The sequence below is a fragment of the Blennius ocellaris genome, assembly GCF_963422515.1.
Source record: "Blennius ocellaris genome assembly, chromosome: 21".
Lineage (NCBI taxonomy): Eukaryota > Metazoa > Chordata > Actinopteri > Blenniiformes > Blenniidae > Blennius > Blennius ocellaris.
In genome coordinates this window covers 15,530,377-15,553,888 of record NC_137670.1, presented here as the reverse complement: position 1 = coordinate 15,553,888, position 23,512 = coordinate 15,530,377, and the positions used below count along the sequence as shown (strand labels likewise).

The window sequence follows — 23,512 nt, the reverse complement described above, 5'->3', positions numbered from 1 at the left end:
ATTTCCTTGGCTGGGGTCGGGCTGGTGTGGCGGGCAGCCGGGTGGTGACAGGGGTGGGGCACTGGCTGCGCAGGACAAGTGGCCTTTGTGTGCTACTTTTTGGGATAGTGAAGGGAAGGGAGGGCCCTCCTCCCTCCTCCCCCCCCCCCACCCCACACACACACACACTCACCCGCTTTCACCCCACCACTACAACTCATGCAGTGACCTCGTGCTGTCAGAGGCAGATGAAGGGCTTGTGTGTGTTTGTGTGTGTGTGTGTGTGTGTGTGTGTGTGTGCACGAGGAGGGAAGCAGTAAAAAAGAAAAAGTCATTCAGTCCCAGTCAACCAGAAGTACACATCCTGGCAGAGTGCCACATGAAGTGGAAGGAAACTCCGGCGAGTGAAAAAAAAAACCAAAGCGTTGTTTGACCGAACGGCACATCTGTGCATTATGCCGAGCTGCTCTTCACCTCGCAGCCTCGCTGCTGGCGGCTCGCCAAGGTTGTGTGTCGGTTTCTATTCGTTTAAGTCGCCGCGTCCGTACAAGTGCGTTGCTGTTGCCGGCGTTTTCTGGCGGATACTTTGCATGTGCCAGAACATGCTTTTGCATACTGTTGGGGTCAAAGCATTTAGCTGAACATGGTATGGAATATTAATGTGAGGTCATTTTTTTTAATGAAACATTTATTGGTCTCACGGGCGAAAGAAATTCAAATAGTGAAAGTCCAGACGAGGAGCTGTTAATCGAATAACCCGTTCGAGTAATTACTGATGTCGGATGCATCAAAGTTGTTACTTGGAGGTTGGAAAACGTCTTTTTTGTTTCTTCTGACCTGCAAAATGGCCTTTTCTGACGATGACATACAGATGGTCGTCAGAGGGCTTCTTACTTGAATACGGCCATCAGTTGTAGTACCATCGTCCGCCAGACACCGGCCAAGTTGCCTGTTTGGCCTTTAAAGCGATTTAAAAGAAGAATGACATTTAATAGGCACCAGTTGATGTTATCCACGTTCATTTTGGAAGCTGAACCCGAGCGAAGTCTGCGTTGCGATGACAAGAGGAAGGTTTTCCAGGTAACCAGTGGGGCTGTACGCTGCAAAGGTTGCAAAAGTGTCTCCACCGATCTTCTAAACTCTTTCAAATGGGCCCAAATTGTTGGATGCGTCCATGGCCGCCTTTTGCGTGCGTGTCTCAGTAGAGAGCGGCGGCCTTCGCCAACCTCGCTGCCAAGATGGAGGCACCTGCAGACACCAGCTTGGCCTTTGCCGGGGTAAACCAGCAGCCTTTCGCATTTCCCCTCCAGTCCCTCTTTCCCCGGCTGGAAGCAACACAACACCAGCAGCAGAGGCCAGTGGGAGGAAGAGACTCCATGCTCCCTTTACCACATAATGGAAACTCTGGTCTCATCCCCCGGTGCGCCGCTCCGCCGCCTCCTGCAGCCAGACTCTGACTAAGCGTTGCTGGCTGGAGCGCCGCAGCCTGTCGCCGGAGCCCGGCTCGGGTTCCACTAGTATTTGTCTACAGGAATGATCACAATTAAAATACTGATGACTTGGTGAGATTGAGCAAAAAAATCTAATAAAAAAGAAATGCAAGGAGTTGGGGTAGGGGGGGGGGGGGGGCATAATCTATCTCATAAATGTAAGTAATCTACATCAAGTGGTTTTAAGCCTTTTTAACTGGAGGCCTAGATTTCCCAAATTATTTTCACAGTGACCCAGTTCTCAGTTTGAACAACTGGTTTGAATTCTAATGAACAAAATGTTCTGGTTTTTTAGCCTGTTAGCTAAGCTACCCCACATTTTCAGAAGGATCAGAAAAAAACCCCCCAAAAAAAAAAAAAAAACCTTCATGGACCTAATATCCAGCAGCGATTGATGCTGTTTGAAAAAGTAACTGTATTGCACATTTTCATAATCCTCAAATCCAATGAATCTTTTTGAGCTTTTATGAACTGGAAGCAACTCTTTAGAATTTAATCTTTAGTATTTTCTTTTTTTTAAAATGTCATTACAAGGCCATCGCCGACGTACAAGTGTTGAGTTTGACTTATTCACTGAAGTTTACGTCAATCGTGGCGATGAGGTGAGGAGGTGAAGGAATTTCTCATGTGATTAGAAGATACATGCATATACAGACTATTATGATGTGACATTTAATGAGTACATCTATTTAGATTATTTAACTTGGTAAATATTAACTTTGTTTTGTAATTTAAAAACAGATAACAAGACTTTTTCATTCACAAATTCACAAAAGCTAAATCGTGACTGGATGTTGTTGCTTTGATACGATGGATGAGTGGCTATTACTTAAATGTCCCTTTTTTAATTAGTAGCCAATTAAGCAAGCAAACGTAACTTTATAGACGTGTTTGATGTTATCCAATAGTGCTTTAACACAATTTTCGATTTGCTATATATGCCGGAATTGACTGAATGGGAGACAATGAAGTCAAAAATGAATCCCTAATGAAGAAAATCATTAGTTCCAGGCCTACATCTGACTGACTATATCATTACATGGACCCATCAGGAGGGGTGTGTGTATGTGGGTGAACGTGTGTTACATGCATTCATTCCTTTTGGCAGGTAAACCCACAACAGCAGCTGCCTCCCTCAGTGAAAATTAACTCATCCCAAATCATCTCACACACACACACACATGCACTTACACACACACACACATTTGGAGTCTGGCAACAGTTTAGCAATGAGCAGAGGAAGTGAGAACGCAGAGGAAAGGAAATGAGGGGGATTAATTAATGGAGGAGTGAAATTAAGAGCACTCTGCCTCCTGTGGTTCTGACATAACCCCCCCCCCTAAAAAAAAAAAAACAACCTCTGCAGCCCCTCTGCGCTCTGTGAGCACATATAGAGATATTTACTGCCGATGCACTGTGTGCGTATGCGTCACCCTCTCGCTCAATCCGAGGTCCGGCTCGAGTCCACAGCTGTTTGTTGTCAGGTGGCCAGCGGCTGCTTTAGTCCAGGCAGCTGCAGAGGAGCCTGCAGAGAAACATGGCAGACCCGCTGAAAGACCCACTTTATTTGTGCATGTTGCCTCTGACAAGGTGTTACAGGACTGTTAAAACACAGGAGCCAGGAGAGAGAGAGAGTGTGTGTGTGTGTGTGTGTGTCACATTGGAGGTTAAATCTTGTTTGCGCTGATTTCGGTTTGTGTGTTTGTGTTAGCTACACCCAGAAATATCACGAGATTTGAATGGAGAAGGTGAATTAGGAGAAATGAGCTGATTGTGTGATAACGCAGGAAGTGTGATTGAATTGGAATCGACCTGAATATAGGTGAAAGCAGTGACCTTGGGCATCACAGGGCAATCTCACACACAATCGCTTACACAGTTACACCAACAGGCACATTTGAAATGACCAGCGAACCTCACTTATATGTTGTTGTTTTTTTTTGGTAAACAAGTAACCAGAAATAAAAGCACAGCTCAAGCCGAGAGCGTAATTACTGAGGGTATCCTGGCTGTGTGGCAACACCTCAGATTCAGGTTGAAAGCAAAATATAAGTTAAGCTAAAAGAAATGCCTGACTTTGGGCTTTACATGAAGCATCCTCTCATTTACTTAACTATAATTAATAGATCCTTCCTCAAAATACCATTTCGCAGAGAAATCAAGCATTGTGCTTGTATACCAGTTTTCACACTAACTTGTCACACATACACTGGATGTACAGTGACATTTGCTCTCACCGTTGTCAAAAACAAGCAGTGATACTGAGTAACTGCCGTACAACAGAACTTTAAGGTGTCCTATAGGGGCCAATCCATGACTGTCACCTCACAGCGAGAAGGTGTGATTGTGTGTGGTTGTCTGTCTCTGCGTGTTTGTCCAGTGATGGACCGGTGACCCCCCCCCCCCCCGCCTATAGTATGCTGGGATCAGCCCCAGCACCCTGGATGGATGTCATCTTATAAAAAGAATACGGAACTTTTATTTCCTGCACATTGAAACAATTGCAAAAATGGAAAATCCTAACAATTTGAAATGCCAGTGCACGCTTCCTCCCTTTTTTTTGGTTTCCTCCGAGTTCTTCGACCTATCTTTGGCCTGGATACATAAATTAAAAAACAAAAAAAAACAAAACATTTAAAAATAAGTGGGTTGCAAGGCAATAACTCTCAACGTGACGATCCGATCTGTACGTGAACCCGACGCTGTTCTTCATAATCATTATCTCAGGCCGCTCCAGATACACAAACATGCTGTCAGGTTTGACCACGGAGAAGAAAGGTTCAGATAAGGGGGGGGGGGGGGTGTCATGGACGCATCACTTATCAGAGGCGGGCGTGGCGTGGTGTTGTGCGGCTGACAGAGCCAGTGCTTCTGGCTGAGACTTGGTTTTGATGTACATGCTGTCAGTTTACCACGGGGGGAGTGTTGCCTGTCACCTCCCCGCTTCCCCCTGCGCGGATACATCATCTCCCCTCCATCAAAATCAGCGGAGTGAGAATCAATCTGTCACACAGGACGACGCGCACACACAAACACGAGCCCCGGCCTTTATGGGGAGACGGAGCGACAGGGCAGGGGAAAGGAAATGATAGAGAGAGGGGGGGGGGGGGGAGACGTGACAGCTGGGGGTGAAGGAATTACGGGGGGAGGAGGGGGCGGTGGTTACGATACGACATCCGGGGGAACAATAGCGGAAGAACTTTGCGTGAAAAGGGAGATAAAGGAGCGGGAATCGGATAGAGAGTGAGCAAACAGACGTCGGCTCAGAAGAGGAGCTGTCAGGGAATCCAGGAATATTCAACACAAGCAGACGATAGCATGAGACGTTACACAGGAAGAGGGAAATTTAAAGAGTGAGAGACTGAAAGGTCAGAGAGAGACACGGGAAAAAAAAAAAGAAAAGAAAAAGGCCCCAGTGGATGATTCATGGAGTTCAGCCTATCTAACTTCTGCCTGAGGGTCTGACGCAGCCTGCCAACCACTCTTCTCCCCTCCCGCCTCATCTGCAGCTTCTCTCACCTGCACACCCACTGCTGTCTATTACCGTTGGAAGCGAGGATCCGCCGGTCGGATGAAGCAGGGAGAAAGTAATGGCTGCCGTGGCTCTTCCCTGAATCGTGCGCAGCCCTGAACACATATTTATCTGATGTTGGGCAATCACAGCGGGACGTTTTTGGGGGTGGCTCATTTTGCTGAAACCAATCGCTGTGCAGCTCCACTGCTTTCGGGTTTTCTTTGTCTTTTATATTATTATTATTATTATTATTATTATTATTATTATTATTATTATTATTATTATTATTATTATTATTATTATTATTATCTACAGCCACAATCATCACGTGGGTCTTGAACAAACAAGCTCTGAGGGAAGCTTCTCAACAACGAGCTGATGACGAAACGCCACATCTGGCCATTGCGTGTTATATTGTTAACAAACCAGCCAATATAAATCCGCCTGCGACTTTCGGTTTGAAAAATGACACTTCAGTGTACAGAGTTAGACTGGGGCTCCTTAAGTAATGTCTTAAGCTGTCAATGGCAATGAAATGGTTTGTATATCTAAATTGTAAGACTAAATGTTTAAAAATATGTTGACTCAAGGTTAAATACAGATTTCTAGAAAACTAAGATGTTACATTTTGCACCTTTGCATGAAAGAAATCTGAAAAAAAAAAGATCTTGCTGGTGTGAATCTCTTCTTCACTCCAGTAAGACACAGACTCGGCGTCGACGCCACGGAACCTTAAAGAGGAGCGTTTCACACAGTCTTTTTATACATGTGCAAGGTCACAAGTAATGATACATCCCATCATCACAATATATCCGTTTATGGCAGCAGGAATTTAAAAGCGACATTAAAGCGTGACGTGGCAGTTGCACAGGGACACACTGAGATTATATGACTTACTGGGTGTTTTCCCATCACTTGTCAGCTGTGATAAACACGTGATTTGAACCCAGTTATGAAAGAGAGCGCACAACTTTTACACCACTACTAGAAATGGTATTTACCGTGCAGTTGTTTCTGATGTGTCTGGGCAATAAACACACAGGTGTAGCCCTCTCACTCTCTCGCCGGTCTGATAGGGGTCTCGGCCATCGTTGCCCAGCATTTTTACCGGGTGCCGCCATTAATATTCAGCGAGCTGTCACTCGCAGACGCAGCGCCGCCGCCACCCCTCACCTCTCCCGCCATCGTGTCACCCGTCTTTTGCACAGTGTGTGTGATAAGTAGGCAAAACAGCGGCGGTTGCTGGTGGTCTACGGATGATGGCGAGGAGCAAGGAGGAGGGTGAGGAAGCCGTCTGCGTGTCAGGAGAGGGAGAAGAAGAAGAAGAAGAAAAAAAACAACATCTCCTCCGCCTTCTGCAAAGAGAGTGCGGGGAGGATACGGACATTTGTGCCACCGACCTCGACTCCTCGGCACCGATGCCAGCGGTGCCAAAAATAAAGTGCATTAAAAACTGGCAGCCGGAGCCTGTTAAGTGATCACCATGACAACAGGCGGGAGGCGCACGGAGACAACACCTCCGCTGCGATCCTCCCTCCTGCCCTAAGAGGCTGCACTGCTGGACTGCTCGCTTTTTTTTTCTTTCTGTCAGCTGGGCTTCCTCTGCGTCTCTCCTGTCGTTTACTCAATCTCTCTCTCTCTCTCTCTCTCTTTCCTTTCATCCTCCTCTTCCTCTCCTCTGATATGCCTCCTGGGAGCCCTTTAGGCTAACAGGCAGTGTTTAGCCTGTTTTTACACTCCTTGTGCTCCTTTTACATTTTAATTCCACTCTCATCTTCTCTTCTCTTCTCTTCTCTTCTCTTCTCTTCTCTTCTCTTCTCTTCTCTTCTCTTCTCTTCTCTTCTCTTCTCTCTCTTTCTCTTCTCTCTCTCCCTCTCTCCCTCTCTCCCCCTCCTGCCTGTTTGTTTTGCTGCCGTGCGTCTCAACCTGCGTGTGCGATGGCCACACACAAACTCCTCCACGTCGCAAATCTCCTTATCCCACCTTTATCTGCCCTAATCAGCCTCCTCTGCATTAATCCCTGCCGAGCGTGGCCTTAAATGAGTCCTCCTCCACCTTTCCTCTACTTTCCCTTTCTCCACCCGGCTCCTTATCGCGACCTGGCAGTCTGACGTCACCGTAATCCCGGGGATAACTCCCAGAGCCCACAGATGCACGCACACGTGCGGCGTTGCACACAGCGAGGCAGGCGCCCAGATAGCGATCTGAGCAGCAGAGCAAGAAAGCACAAGATAAGAGTGGTGATGTCATGGAAATCGCACCGGCGAACATCATCCACAGGGTAGGGGGGGGGGGTTGTTGATGTCGTAGCACTTGTCTGCACTGACTCTTGGCCCTAACGTGTCGGCTCAGACAGATGCAGAACCAGGGGGGGTGGGGGATGGGGGATGGGGGGGGGGGGGGTCACGACCTGTACAGTGTTAGGGTGCCGGTGCTCAGCAGGGAAAACAGTCGCTCTCCGTCTCAGGTCCATTCATCTCCGGGCTGTTCTTCTGGAGCTGCCGCTCCCGCTCACAAGCGCCATGAATATTGATGCACCCTCACTTGTTAACATTGTATGAAGCAGGGCTCGGTAATTGTCTGTCTTCTCGGCGCGACACGTCTCCTTCACTGGGACGTGTGAGAAGGTCGGCCCCGCTGGGGAGCTTCGGCTCTCCTCGGCTCTCCCTTCACTTTAAGTGAGAAAAGTGGCGGAGGAAAAAAAGAGAGAGAGAGAGAGAGGCGAGCGGGGACCGAACCAGGAGTGCGACGCACACTTTGTCAAGTGCGCTGAAGTGCAGATGTGAGTTGGCTGTGGGTTTGTTTCCAGCTTGTAGTGTTTTCTGCAACGCGCTCCATTTCAATGATAAATTGCTCTTTTGAGGCAGGGCAGCAGTTGAACTCATTTCTAACGAGGAAGCTTGCAGTCTTTCCCTTTTTCTTCCCATCTTTTTCTTCTTCTTCTTCTTCTTCTCTTCCACAGCTGGTGGTTCCACTCACACTGAGTCACATGTTGGATCCCTCCCTTTGATCTAATGACTGAGAGAAAACAAAAAATAGTAAAAAAAAATATATAATGTGTGTGCGTGCCTCGACACACAAGCCAATATGTTCCTCTTTGTATTATAGAGTGTATTGTGTGTGTGTGTGTGTGTTCATACTTGTGCATATGCGGCGCAGTCTTATCTATTTGCATCCATGTGTCTGTTTCTGTGATGGAAGCCTGAGTGGATTCCAGTAAGTGATGCTGTGGTCTAATCCAGTCTTGAAGAGGTGCATTGATTTATTGAGCAGCGCTTGTTAGTTTGAAGAAGCCCTGCCTCCCGCTATATTCTAAACAGCCCGTGTGTACACACAAGTGCACACGCGTGTAGACATGGCAGGTAATTATCTTCCAAGTCTTTCATTTTTCGTGAAAAGAGGGATGAATTGAATCCAGATGGAAAAGCACTATTGTTTACTGATTGTTGCGTTTGAATGCTTGTTTTGTCGCTCTGTGAAGTGGCTTGTTTTCCAGTCCAACTTTGGGGACTTTTCGAGTGTTGTTTACTCAAATATTCACATTTCATAGGCGTGTGTCTCGTATCAGGGGTGGCGCGTGGTGGTGTAGCGGTTTGCAGAACATCAAGAGATTTGATTTTAGGACTGTTCTAATAAGAGCAGTATGGAAATTCAGAAGTAATCTGCTAATAACAGGGCAGATTTGACTGGAGGTGAATGTAAGGCGGTTGTTTCGGTGTTGATGAGGCACTGCAGCTGATACTGGAGAATAATTTAGATCCACATCTGAGCAAAACACAAGGGAAGGTCACCTCGTCCACGTCGGCCACATCCAGGTGACGATATCAAGGTAGTCTGGTGAAAGTCAAACAATATCTCAAGTGATTGCAGCGAGTCATATTATCACCACAACATCCACCAACATTACTGCATGTCAACCTAATATTTTGCAGACCGAGGTTGACTCATCAACCGCACCCTAAAATAATCCTCCCGCCTCTGTCTCCCCAGGTATCCGGCCCCAAATCATGAATGGGCCAATGCATCCACGCCCCTTGGTGGCGCTGCTGGACGGGCGTGACTGCACCGTGGAGATGCCCATCCTTAAAGACTTAGCAACCGTCGCTTTCTGCGATGCTCAGTCCACACAGGAGATACACGAGAAGGTAAAGTAAAAAAAAAAACCGCACACGCCAGCTCATATCACGGCCGAGGACAGGAGATGAATCCTGCCACTCACTCACTCACGACCGTCTCTTTTCTTTTTCTATTACGGCGCTGATATGTGAAGCGCGTTATATTGGCCCCATGCACACTCGCCGGTTAAAATATAGTGGCTTCATTATGATTTAATGTCACTTTGAGGCGCAGAGCACCGCGTCTATATCAGTGCCATTGTTCTAATAGAGAGTCTTGTATGTCGAGAATGCAGTATAATTACATTGGCTTGTAGAGGCTCTTTATTGCTTTTTATGCAACGCTATGGCAGCAAAACAATATATGGCCACGGAGATGGGTATCACCCGAGTGCTATCTCTCCATCTGCAGACGGAGTGAGAGTCGCTGCGTCTTTGCTCGCGCTGTTTTTATGAAAATGGGACATATTAAAAAAGAAGCATTTGCATAGAGATCAATTCAATCAAAGACCTTGGGCGGTGTGGGGAAGGGAGGAGTGGGTAGCTTTTTGTTTGTTTTAACACTGCCTTATCAGGAAAAACATGATTGTTATGTTCACCTCGCCAGCATATTCAGCCGCTCGCAGTAATAACTTGCAGTCTCGATACCCAGAGGGGCGGTATAGATTGAAAATGTCCAATTTCTTTCTTCTGGATGCGGCGATGCGGCGTTGATAACACTGGGAGTTGCAGTGTGATCTTGTCAGGGCAGACAGCAGCTGCCACGCTCTCCAACGTAAACACAAAGCAGGGGCTTATGGGTAAGAGTGACGAAAAAAGGGGTCGGATGTAAAAATCCATCTGGAAATATGTCAGATCCTGTGCCCGGTAAGCCCCTATCTCTAGATCTACACAGGCACAACAAAACACACACCGACAAAATACATATCAGGGCTGAATTACTACACCACTTGAGTGAGATCAAATCCTGCATGCAGCACCTGCGCTCCCAGCATCCTCGTCCAAGGTCAATGATCCTTCGGCTTTTTCACCGCCACCGCAGCTCATAGTCACATGTGGATTGTAAAAGTTGGATCGTCGCCCAAATGGCACGGAGTCAATTCTGGCCTGTTACACTGTAGACCACCTCACTCTGCTTATATAACAGCGCCGTTGGCCTTTCTGCTGCAAAAAATAATGGCCGTGTCATTATTCGCCTCGTGTTTAAAATGCTTTAAAACATTTAGACTTGTTGCTTTAGTCCAATTCTATGTTTACATGGCGAATTGCAATTATTAATTCTAATGCCTTGATTAGAGTGGCGATGTTTTGATTTCTTTAAGTGAGAGCTCTCGATACGTTAATGACTCAAAGTTTGCCTAAAATATTGTATACTTTATATGTCTTTAATGTACGCCTTCACATTATAGGTATAAAATTCAGTTGTAACTAAATAGCATCTCACTGAGCTCAATGAGTTTCATCATGCCCGAAGTAATCGCTCAACAAAATATTAATGCTTAAAAAAACTGAACAAAGAAATCCATAAAGATGTGAAATGATGTCCTAAATTCATCTTCTTGTTTTTAGAAAAAACAGGTTTAATACAAAAATTCTTACTTCAGTGTAATAATGTAGACAATGAAACAGTAGCGGCACACAAATACAATTTCATGGATTGAAAATATAAAGATATACTTAAAAAGATGATGTGGAAAGGAGACTTGTGTTCATCCTAAGCTTGAGGTGTGTGAATACATGAGGGTCAGCTAAGATTGGCACAATAAATAAAAAAAAACCAACATTTTATATTGGCTTTGGATTTTGCACATTGTGAAACGCTGTTTTATTGTGCTGAAGGATTTCATTAAACTCGACAACTAAAGCTGTCCTCTTAAGATGGACTATTACTTTCAAATATTCCTTTAAGTCCCTATTCCCGCAGGTTTACAGGTGTTATTTCACAATTAAAGCTTTGTTTGGCAACAATTACCTTCATTAACACATGAGACTACTTTCCCTTTTGAACTGTTCCCTTTTCTTTCTCTTTTTTTTTTGTTCACGTCTTCGCTTTAGCGTTGGAGTGGATTTAAAAGGGGCAATCAAAAAAAGGGGTCGCGGGTTTCTTTTCATAAACCAAATTATAGCGTGGGGCCCTGCTGTGTTGCTTGAAGCTTTTCTCATTGCGCTTCAGCTGAACGCTCAGCAGCTCCGAGGAGGGATAGTCTAAACAGCACAAGGTGGAAAAAGTCTGTTCCCCGCATTGAAGCCGGCTGTCATCTCCAGTATATCCACCCCGATCACCAGTGGGATGACTTCATAGCCATAACATTTCTCTCGGTAGAAGCCACAGAGGCAGACTGCTCATACACATCGTCACCAAAATCCAAACCCCGCCGCAACATTACGCTGGCCGGGGACAACCGGGAGGCTTTTCTGCCTTTCCCACCGGAAAGTCCAGGCGTCGTAGGAAACCATAGATGCTAAAAGCAATGAGGCTTTTGTTACAGTGGAGCGGGCGATATAGTTTAAGTCAGAGTTTCCATTAAAGTAAAATAGATCTGGGGTGAAATTTCCATTCCAGAAAGAAACAAAAAAAAACAATTTGACTGCCAGACAAAGTTGTCTCCACCTCAAAAAAACAGCCCAGGACCTTCAGACTCCACGCAGATGGAACAAACTCTGCATTTTGGCCGGTAATGAGTGAGTTTTAACCTTGACCCAGTGTCTGGGAGGCCTGTCCCGGACACGGCTCTAATAAAAGCAGTATGGAAATTCACCGCTAATCTGCTAATCACAGGGAAAAGCTAATGCAGTTTGGCTGGAGGTGAATGTAAAGCTGTTATTGAGGTGCTGATGAGGGGCTGTAGCTCATACTGAGGGCGAATAGTTTAGATCCACATCTGACTAATTCAAAAAGGCCAGGTCACCTTGTCCATGTTAAGTGTCGGGACTGAGCGGTGTTTCTCGGGCCCGTGACGCCCGGCGGTGAAAGAATTCTGAATATTTTGCTGAATTATTTATGTAAGCGCATTTTTTTTTTTTTTAGTGCTTCCCTCTAAGAAAAGGATTAACTTTGGGTGGCATTGTGGAGAAGTGCACTGTGGCTTCAACGCAAGAAGACCCGGGCTTTTATTCCACGCTCTGGGAATTCACATGTTCTCCCTGAGCTTATGTGGGATTAATACCTTGGGCACACAATCCATCCTCTTGTGGAGTCATTTAATCAGCGCCTCCAAATGGATATATAAAAAAATAAATAAAAAATTCATGTATACACTGATATTTACTGTTTAATATTGTATTTGTATTCCGATCTATGTTGTGGATTTAATGTTTTATCAATATTCTATCCATTTGCATCTATTCATTATAAATTAGGGCCCATTTTTATTCTGTTGTATTTGAATAAACCAGATACAGGACATACAGATGGATGGAGAGTTGAATCTGATCAATTTTACTTCGTATTTACCTGTTTGTGGCACGCAAATGTCAAAATATAGCTACGGTAATATACATATTAATGTTAAATACAAAAAAAGAAGAAGCAGAAAGCACTGCAGGACGGTGTAACGACACGCTGAACAACGTGCTGCTGGTGAGCATGTGACGCCTGGAGTTTGTGCAGCGATGAGGTCTACCGACCGTCCAGTGTCCAAAGTCATGCCAGACATGTGATTTTCATGACTCCTCCGGAAGGAATGTGATCTTGTGATTGTCACGGGCTCTCATGAAGCGAAGTCGGACTGATGGCCAAATGTTGCACGACGCGCCAAAAAGGAAAAATGAATGGACAAAAGGATTGTTGGAATGAATGGCGGATTGTGGGAAGTTCCCATTGTGCTTTATTTCGCTACATCTTGACCACGTGTGTGTGTGTGTGTGTGTGTGTGTGTGTGTGTGTGTGTGTGTGTGTGTGTGTGTGTGTGTGTGTGTGTGTGTGTGTGTGTGTGTGTGTGTGTGTGTGTGTGTGTGTGTGCAGGTGCTTAATGAGGCGGTGGGAGCCATGATGTACCACACCATCACCCTGACCAGAGAGGACCTGGAAAAGTTTAAAGCTCTACGCATCATCATCCGCATCGGCAGTGGCTACGACAACATCGACATCAAGGCTGCCGGAGAGCTGGGTACAAACTCGCCATCGTTTCAGTTTCTCATTACGCTGTCGGTTTCTTTTCCAGAAAATCTTATTAGAATTTTATTTTTATTTTTTTAAATCGGTATTTTCAAACTGGGTTTCATAAAGCGTGACTTATAAATACATGAAACGTCTTAATCTCCTTTGAACAGGATCATTAATGGATTAATTAAATGAACCGACTTCAGAATACACGATTAGATAGTTGTACTAATTATTGAGTTCACTGTTGCTTTTGTACCGTTTCTGTCACTTTACACTTCTCACAATAATTGAAACAGTTTTGTTTCACATTCTTTCTGCACTTGATTGATGATTCCAAATATGCCGCCATGTTTTGATGATTTTCAAACATTTGTCTCAAGTGACTAACTTTTAGATTTCTTTTTTGCAATAACACATTATGTTTGTAGGATCGTAGCAGCCAATAGTTTGAATGTGACGACAGAATTGTTTGCTTTAAAGAAGACGTGCTTTAGGGGCCGTTAATGTTGTGTATGCTGACATTCAGAAAGTCACAAAAGTAAAAACGCTTTTCGCTGTGATGACCTCTGAGCTTCAGCACAACGAGCAACACAAGGTGAAAAGCAAAAAGCACAAAGATTTATGTGACCAAGAAATAAAAGCAGGGGGATTAAAAAAAAAGGTTGCCTTTCTCATATCCTCTATGTTTAAAAAAATTAAAAAAAACTTAATTGACCCACATCATATCCAGCTGGTTCAGAGCTGCGATGAGCAGCCAAACCTGTAGGGGGCAGTGTCATGAAGGCATGATGGCCAATCAGAATCACGGGGGGAGGAAAAACACAATTTCACTAATTGTGATGTAAATATCCTCCCCGCCCATTTTTTTTTTTTTTAATACATGCAGACATTTCATCCGATTTCTCATAATCAGATAACGTTACATTATGCTGCTTACATGAACACTCGAATGATCCGACGACAGAATTCAGATAATGATGGAGTCTTCAGTGTGCATGTAAACGGGCTCATCATAATAACATCAATAGCAACGTTTATCCCTATTTGATTAAAACACATCCAATTACTGGTGATAGGCAGGGTGGTTATGCTCCAGGAATCACAGAATATTAAAATGATGCGTGCGCCTTCTTTATCCTTCAGGTATTGTATAGAGCTTTACTTTTTTTTTTTTTTTTCGGTTTTTAATTTCTTTTGTTGTCTGTGTCTATTTGATTGCTCTTATATCATTGGGATTTTATTTGCGTGGAGATCTTCGAAGAGGTGATGTGTCTTATGATGCACCGCGTACAAAGTTTTATTGATTCCTTGGTGGGGAAGCAGAGCAGCTCATTTGCTTGTTTGATCGTTTGTTCGTCTGTTAATGACACGCGATACCTCGGGCCCCGGTAATCAGATTGAGGTGAATCTTGCCGTGGTGATTCATCACAAACAGCCGCGCTTTTCTCATTTGGAAAATTGCCCCCGTCGCTCTGAAGTGACGGCGGGAAAATGTCAAGATAAGGCACAGATAGGACGAGCGCGTCGTGTTTACAGTTTCGCTGTATGGATTTTTTTTTTCCGCAATATCACAAGCGGAGCTAAATAGTCAGACGACCCGCTGGACTTCCCCGCTGCGAGCCCCAATGTTGAAAGAGACGGAGCGTGAAAGACGCATGGGGAGAGGAGTGGAGCTCCGGTGAACCTCCACCCGGGCTTATATATATATATATATATATATATATATATATATATATATATATATATATATATATATATATATCAGCAGGCTGGTGGCTCTTACAGTTGACAAAGCTGCCATTTCCCTGCCAATAGCAGATACTGTGTCTAACCGCCGCCCACTCACCGGAGGCGCTCTGCTTTGCAACAGCAAGAGTCAAAAAGCTATCGTGCCTGGAGAAGGCGGCGCTGATATGACGGCTGTTCTCCGGGAGAAGAAAAGGAGCCATTGATTGTGCAGGCAGGCAGGCAGGGCTATTTCTTTTTCTTTTTTCTTTTTTTTTTGTCCAGAGACGACTGTGCTGTTAGTCTGAGATACAGGAGTGGGATGAGGACATTAGAGGGCAAGCAGAAGTGCTTAAGTGTGAGAGGAGGAGGAGGAGGAGGAGGAGGGAGAAAGAAACTAGTAGTTAGAGGGAAAAGGGAAGGTAATAACAGGAGGTCAGAGGTTCACGGCGCTCCACGGCAACACAATCACAGACGCGGTGTGGATGAGATCATAACGCGAGTGGCTGCAGGTTGGTTTAGTGCATAGATTTAACAGTGAATGCACTTAGAATATTGACATTTTGCTAATTACTCAAAAGTGTCTTAATAATTCAACATCTTTTTGGTTATTCCACGTCACGAACTTATAGATTTCTATCGGTTCCGACGGCATGGATTAGAGGAGTTAAATGAAATGTGCTGAACCAGTGATTGACAGTAATAATAAGACCAAGCAAACAGGCAACAGTGAATAAAAGATAAGAATATAAGGACATTAAAAAGATCTACCAATGCCGCTGATATTCCAATTAAATGGAATAGACTCACATTAAAAATATATGCAAGAATACAAATACATGAAATGTTAAGAATACAGAATTTAAAACATGAATACAAACTAAAATAAATGTAATGGACTAAAAAGAAAGTCATTTGGAGGAATAAAATAACATGGTTTAAAGTGATAAATGAAAAATTGAAAGCCAAATTAATAAAAGTAGTTGGAGTGAACTGAAGTTATACATTAAATGTGTTGTCCTATTTTCTTTTTTTTTTTTTTTTGGTACACGTAAAAACAACTTATATCCTCAGGAAGCTGAGGCTCTTCCATTTAATTTATTGTGTAATATCACCTTATTTTTGGAATGATTAGTACAATTTTCATGTTGTTTGTGGTGTTCCCTCAATAAGAGGGGGCCTGAAAAGTGTTCATATTCATTGAGTTTTATTAGATTTTTAACATTTTCTATCTGATTTCAATGCATTTAAAGTTCAACCCAGAGCCGCCGCGTCACGTTTTACTCTCCAGTGAAAGGAGTTAAACGTGTTCCTCCTCCTCCTCTTCCTTCAGGCATCGCTGTGTGTAACATCCCCTCGGCGGCCGTGGAGGAGACGGCCGACTCCACCCTGTGCCACATCCTCAACCTCTACCGGCGAAACACCTGGCTGTACCAGGCTCTCCGGGAGGGCACGCGGGTCCAGAGCGTGGAGCAGATCCGGGAGGTGGCGTCCGGCGCCGCTCGCATCCGCGGCGAAACCCTGGGCCTCATCGGTTTTGGTGAATATGGCTTCTCTGAGTCTTTCACTTCGTCTTTCCACCCCCCCCCCCCCCCCCCCCTCCTCTCCTGTGCCTTCAAATCCTCTCGCCGCTCCATGTGCCTTCTGTTTCCCTGCCCCGATAAGGTTATTTTTCTCCCTCTGCCCATCCCACAGATTATCTCAAGGTTGTCTGTTTTGCCTCCCGGCGGGCCGACTTCCTTTCTCTGCCACGCCGCTCTCTCATCCCGCCGCTCTGATGCTCGCCATTATATCTCTATTATTCTCTCTTGTGCTGTTTTTCGACTCCCTTTCTCTGTCGCTGCGGTCCCTCGACATCTTGCCCTGCCATAATCGGGCCTCATGGCAGACGAGATTCTGCCTGTGCGCGCGCGTGTGTGTGTGTGTGTGTGTGTGTGTGTTTGTTTGTGTGTGTGTGCGGGTTTGTATGTGTGTTACAATGCACTCCCTCTCTGCACCTGTTTTATTGCTGATTGTGTGTGTGTGTGTGTGTGTGTGTGTGTGTGTGTGTGTGTGTGTGTGTGTGTGTGTGTGTGTGTGTGTGTGTGTGTGTGTGTGTGTGTGTGTGTGTGTGTGTGTCATTCTGCTCTGTCTCAACATCACTGGGCTGACAGATGCTCCGTCTTCTCACAAGCCCTTCCAGAGTACCACCTTATCTCTGTGTCCACATACACTCTTCTCACACACACACACACACACACACACACACTACAGGTCCCAGGCTTGTACCTAGACTTACTGTGCCTGGCAAAGAACCCCCCCCCCCCAATCCTCCCGCCTGCAGCCTCCTCCGCCGGTCTCTCTGGCTCGAGCCATCTTCAAAACAATGTCCATTGTCAGTGGGAGGTTGGGGGAGAGCGAAAGGCCTCCTGGTGTTTGTTTGTTTGTTTGTTGGGCAATACAGCCAGCTGCACAACTCTGCTGGCTGCACACAGCGGCGCGACACAGGCAGGGAGAAATCCTCTGGCTTTTGGGGGCGACAACCGGCTCAGGAGCACTTCACACACCGGCTGTGCCAAACTTTGCATCCTCTTCAATTTTCGGCTTCAGTTTTGCACTCGGGCATCACTGGCGCGGCCACTCAAAATAAGTAATAGATTACACGAGCAAAAAAAAAAAAAAAACAACAAAAAAAAAGTGTATGCCACAAAGCAGGATGGGATTCTGATAACAACAAAGCTCTGCTGCCTGCCCTTTCATCTCCTTGAGGGTCTTTCATACGATACAATACCAAATGAATCAATATGTTCTATTGTCGCCATTGTGGAATTTCTTTATGGGAAAGTGCAACCTCATGGAAAAAAATAACTACTTTATTTCTTATATGCCATCAAAAGCGATCCAAGCACGGTTCTAAGTACAGAGAAATACAATGTGGCTTTGGCTTTACAGTTGTTCAATCATACTGTAAAATATCTTTCTATTACATGAAAGGAAAATACCTCAAACGTGCAAATAACAGGAAGTGAAAGAGGAGATCCTTTTTTTTTTTTATTGAGAATATTCCTTATTTTTCCTGAAACCAAACTAAAATGCTAAAATAGTGTTTTTCAATAACAAAGTTTTAAAGAAATATATCAATGACGGCCTTTGTTTTTAAACGTTCTCCTGGTTTCTAACAGGATTAACATGACTTACGGACAAACACATGTGTAACAAACTGGTGAATATTTCACATGTCATGTGAATATTTCCCATAGATGATGAAATAGGTTGAGTCGTATAAATACTACACTTAATCGGATGATTTTAATTTGGGATTTTGTTGTTTCTTTCCATTACATTGTGTGCAGGGAGTCACTATGGCGGATCCAAGGGTGCCGTTCACCTCAGCCTCTGCAGAGTGATTGAGTTTAATTCACTCTCGCCAGTTTCATCAGTGTCGTTCTCTCACACAGCGAGCGGCGCTGATGAATGAACCTAGTTTAATGTAGCTGCCCGACACGGCGCGGAGCACACAAACAGAGTTATCGACCGGTTGGCGAACTGTCGCGCTACTTTTTCTTGCAGAGACGGAATCAAAATGTCCAAAAAGAAAATGGCCACGTTAAAAGAGATCTGCTCTGTTCACTCGCTTATTTAAATCAACGCTCTTGCTATGAATGTAAGAAATTAAATGCATTTCACATCTAAATTGTATTTCCATCATTTCAAAAGTACTTTGTCACAAACACTCATATTGGGTTTCCACCATAATATCCCTTTTCGTATATTCGAAAATATCTTTGATCATATGAAGATTTTGAATGCAACTATACAGTTTAGTCCAAATATTGATGTGCCGTTAAAGATAAATAATGTGAGGAGGAAATCTAAAAAAACTAAGTAGAATACAGTGGAAAAGTGCATTTTACAGTGTAAAACACAGTGTACAAGTTTTCTTCTTGGATTATCTGCCATTTAGCTTATATGTTTTGAAAAATGCCATAAGGTCAGATGTTTTCTAACCAGAGGCCAATAATCATCATTGTTATTATCATTATTGTATGTAAAAATGCATGTAGTTGCTACGATGGTAGAAAATGTGTATTATTTAGATCCACTTGTATTTCCAAGTAGTGACAATATCTTTTTTTTCTGTCTCCATGTCGACCTTCAGTAACAACTGAACTCGTCGAGGATGAACTGTGTTGATTTCATGAAAATCTGTTTCAGCCTTGTACTACAGGTTCTCTCTGAGAGAGAGAGAGAGAGAGAGAGAGAGGGAGGGAGAGAGAGCTCAATAAATGAGCAATGCAAAGCAACAGTTTTCCACAGTGAGTCCCGGAGTGGGATGCAATAGATCAAAATGTTCAGATCACAGTGGGTAGTCCCCCCCCCCCCCCCCCCCCTTTGGTTTCCTCTGTTTGTGGCATTGATTAGTGTGGGATTGCCCAAACAGGCAAATCAAAGCTAATCTTATGATAAAACTAACTTGAATATGAATGTTTATTTCCAGTAGTTCCTGATGCAAGAGCCATGCAATAAACCTGGAGTCACCCTTCCTTCTAAATCAACTGTTTCGCCAACTATTGTGCCAATTGTCCAACAATAGCGCGGGCAGACAGTCATCCTAATGTCGACACCTGCTCCAGAAACCCTTGTTAACTCAGATTGCTCTGCAGCGCCCGTCCCTCCGGCCAGCAGCCGCGTGCAACAGGTTCACGCCGGAGCTCCGCGTGGCGTCGGGGGGGGTTCCGATCGAGGAGCAACCGACAGGGAAAGCACGGCGGAGCAGAGACATATCACTTTTGGAAAGCCTGTTTTTTTTTTTGGCGCGCTCGCGTAGTCACGACACGCGACGTCAGATCAATCACTGACGGATACACCGTTGAGGCTTCGGCCCGAGTGATGGCTTGAGTAGGTCCAGTAACGGAGCCGTGGCGGTAACTGAGTCCTTATCCTGCCATCTCTTATTGGCTGACAGCGAAAGAGAAAAAGAGGAGGGATGATTCTCCTCGGCCGCCGAGCCCGGGAGCAGGACATAATGCTCCATCACAAAGAGAGGACCTTGAGAGTGTAAAGGACCTTATCGATCCTTTTCACCAGCAACAACATCCAACTCTCCATTACTCCCTCTCTCTCTCCCTCCCTCTCTCTCTCTCTCGCTCTCTCGCTCGCTCTCTGTCTGAGCATATCTCCAGCCAGCAGTGGAGGCTCACATCCTACACAACAAATGGCCGTGAGAGACAGGAGAGGCCTCTGTGCTAGACTCTCTCTCTCTCTCTCTCTCTCTCTCTCTCTGAATCAGCATCCTACAACCTCAGTTGAATTTATTTCAAGGCAACATTTGACAAATGTTGGTTAAATCAGACAGATGCAACAAAAAAAAAAAAAGAAATCATGTGATTCACATTTTTGACGTCACACAAGCCAGCGGTATTAGCGTGGGATGATCCCGGGATTTGAACCAGCGACCCTCCAAGTACAAGCTCGCTCTCCTCACCTCCAGGAAAACCTCGATAAACGATTCATTCTGCTGAACGCGCCCTGCTGAGCACTTTTCTTTGAAGTGATCGCAACGAATAGTTATTCAAATCTTGTTTCCCATCCATCTTCTACACACACTTCATCCAAAGTCACAGACACACAAACAACCAGGCTCTTATATATGATATCTATATTGTGTACATTTCATGTTTCGATGGCTTCTTAACATTATATTTGACATTGAATTGGATCTGATCTTTGCAACGACATCATTCAATACATAGATAACAGCATTGGTTGCCTAAAAACTGAACATAGCTGTAAATTGAAAGCTCTCTGTTTGCTCATCTGTTGTGTGTGTGTGTGTGTGTGTGTGTGTGTTCAGGACGTTCGGGCCAGGCGGTGGCCGTGCGAGCCAAGGTGTTCGGCTTCAACGTCATCTTCTACGACCCGTACCTGCAGGACGGCCTGGAGCGCTCGCTGGGCGTGCAGCGCGTCTACACCCTGCAGGACCTGCTCTACCAGAGCGACTGCGTCTCCCTGCACTGCAACCTGAACGAGCACAACCACCACCTCATCAACGACTTCACCATCAAACAGGTGCATTAGTGAAACACACACACACACACACACACACACACACTGAGCGTATCGTTGAACAGCTGTGACCTGACCCGGGCTTAATGCGGCGCTATCTAGCAGGTAGACAAGCAGAGCTGCCGGTGTATTATTACTCTGTCAGCCTGGAGGCTGTCCTGAAGAGCATTGTAGTTGGAAAGAAAGGAGGAGGGAGAAAAAAAAAAGAAAAAGAAAACTGGAAACAGCAGCACACTTGCAGCCTCGCACATTCCACCGCTCTTTATCTTAAGCTCCGCCAAAGCTGGACACAAATTCATTCCTTTGCTCTGTCAAATGCAATTAGCGCCAGCCCACGGCTACAGCAAATATATCGACGAGGCTGCACAGCGGGACGCCCGAGAGCGCTGCGAGGGGAGGAGTGCTCTTCCCCGAGTCAATAACCTGGGGGCGACCCCTGCAGGGAGGCTGGGGAACTGCAGGCTCTGCAGGAGAGGCTCCCCTCGCTCGCCGTGGATACATCTCACCCAGTGTCTGCTCTCTCGCTCTCTCTCTCTCTCTCTTTGTCCCGTCCATCACCCCCCCCCCCCGGTTTGCAAGGAGGATAATGGAGGAGTGGGTGTCGGGTAATAGACTAACCTAGTTAACTGTGTGCGTCGCTCCCAAAGATCCTCAGACGCTTCTTAACCAACACTTCTCCGTCTCGCTTTCCTCACCAAATTTTTTGGCAGTTGCTCTGAGCTTCTAAAGTGGAAGTGTGTGTGTGTGTGTGTGTGTGTGTGTGTGTGTGTGTGTGTGTGTGTGTGTGTGTGTGTGTGTGTGTGTGTGTGTGTGTGTGTGTGTGTGTGTGTGTGTGTGTGTGTGTGTGTGTGTGTGTGTGTATGGAAATGTTTGTGTCTCTTTTTTATGTGTCAAAACCACCAAGGCCTAATAAAAGCCTGCCTGCCAGTGTAAAGGCTTTTCATGCCCCTGGATTTCAGCTTTTGTCAAGATTAAGGGATTACTTTCTTCTCAGCATATTCATTTGATTTTTTTTTTCCTCCCTCCCTCTCACACTTTTTTGTTGTGCCTTTTTTTTTTTCTTCTTTTTTTTTTTTTTTATATTATTCCACAAGCAGCAGTGGTGCTGCCTCATCTTTCAGCTCATCCTTCATCCTTCATTTCATCTCTTGCTTTTTGGATAAAGACCGCTCTCTAGCCCACGTCTGACAGTATTCCTCCCAGGTGCTTTCTCCCTCCGAGATCTTTCACATGTCAGGGGCAACAAAGGTGTCAGCTTTTATTATATATATATATCTTTTCTTTTTTTTTTTGCTCAATTTATGCCCCATGTAATGTGTTTTAGGGTTGTGTCATCCAGATTGATCTCCTGCTTACGATCAAGCAGATTAACGTGACTGCCAGGCTGACAGATGCACAAAGCCACACGTTTTATTTGTAAATAGCTCAGCGTGTCCCTGTTTTTTTTTTTTTTTTTCCTCCCAATCCTGAACTGTTTGTGTTTGTGTTTCTGTTTGTTTGTTTGTTTGCGCCACAGATGCGTCAGGGTGCGTTTCTGGTCAACACGGCGCGAGGAGGCCTGGTGGATGAGAAGGCTCTGGCCCAGGCGCTGAAGGAGGGCAGGATACGCGGCGCCGCCTTGGACGTCCACGAGACGGAGCCCTTCACGTAAGGAAGTCAGGGGGAGGCGAACGCTTCACTTAAAGGGGGGGGGGATTCACGAGGAGGCGATGAGGCAGACAGTCAGGCAGGAGCAATGGCAGATATATGATGAGTTCAAGACGCGTCATCCTCTTCTAAAAGCCTCCCTCAGAGCCTCGGCAGGTCGTAGATTTCAGGAAGACGAAGAGCCGCTCCGTCGCCGTCGGAGGAAATTAAGTTCGGTTAAAAGTTCAGGCGGACGTTTTGAGAACCTCGTCGACTTCACCAGGCGAAGGCGGCGTCTCCAGGTAGAGGAAACAATGACAAACTTTACCTGAAGGTCGTTCGTCTCTATAAAATGTACAATATACACTTTTGTAGCCTCTTGATAGTCCCTTTAAAGAAGTGTTTTCTTTCTCTGAAAAGCCTTTAAGAAAAGGAAGGCTGTGGAAGAACACAGGGGCAAAACTTTACCAGTAGAATGTTCAAGACTCTTAAAATGGTCTGGGAATTAAAAAAAAGAAATATAAATCAATGTTATATTTTCACGATGGACTATGGAAGAAGCTGTAAGGACTCGTAAATAACCTGCTGATCCACAGGGAGAACATGGAACATATGCTTTAATTTACAGACGTTTCTATTTTGGGTCATAGTGGATGCCTGGTTATTTCCTAAAAACTAAAAATAAAGTAGTCAAGTTTTCAAAATGACTTTTCTCTGGTTGATAAACTAAGATCTTGTCACGGGTTGGTTTTTTTTAAATGCAAATGAACAAACAGACGATTTACACGTAAGAAAGTTGGTTCCGATTCTACAGAGTTACGTTTTTTTGCTGCTGCTCTGATACTCTGATACTCCATTCTACTGTCCAGACAAGATTTTACGATTAAAACTATATTATTTGTCGTTATTATGT

At 45.0% G+C, this 23,512-nt stretch overlaps 1 protein-coding gene across 3 annotated transcripts in view; it reads left to right on the top strand.

Moving 5' to 3' along the window:
- LOC308145695 (C-terminal-binding protein 2) overlaps window positions 1–23,512 on the top strand; it is a 98,261-nt gene that overhangs the window by 68,463 nt on the left and 6,286 nt on the right. For all 3 annotated transcript variants that reach the window (XM_080517205.1, XM_080517204.1, XM_080517206.1), the window contains 5 exons: window positions 8,974–9,128; window positions 13,063–13,207; window positions 16,262–16,468; window positions 20,762–20,976; window positions 22,490–22,620. In XM_080517205.1, coding sequence (XP_080373331.1) covers window positions 8,974–9,128; window positions 13,063–13,207; window positions 16,262–16,468; window positions 20,762–20,976; window positions 22,490–22,620 — 853 coding nt within the window. The remainder of the gene's footprint in view (window positions 1–8,973; window positions 9,129–13,062; window positions 13,208–16,261; window positions 16,469–20,761; window positions 20,977–22,489; window positions 22,621–23,512) is intronic.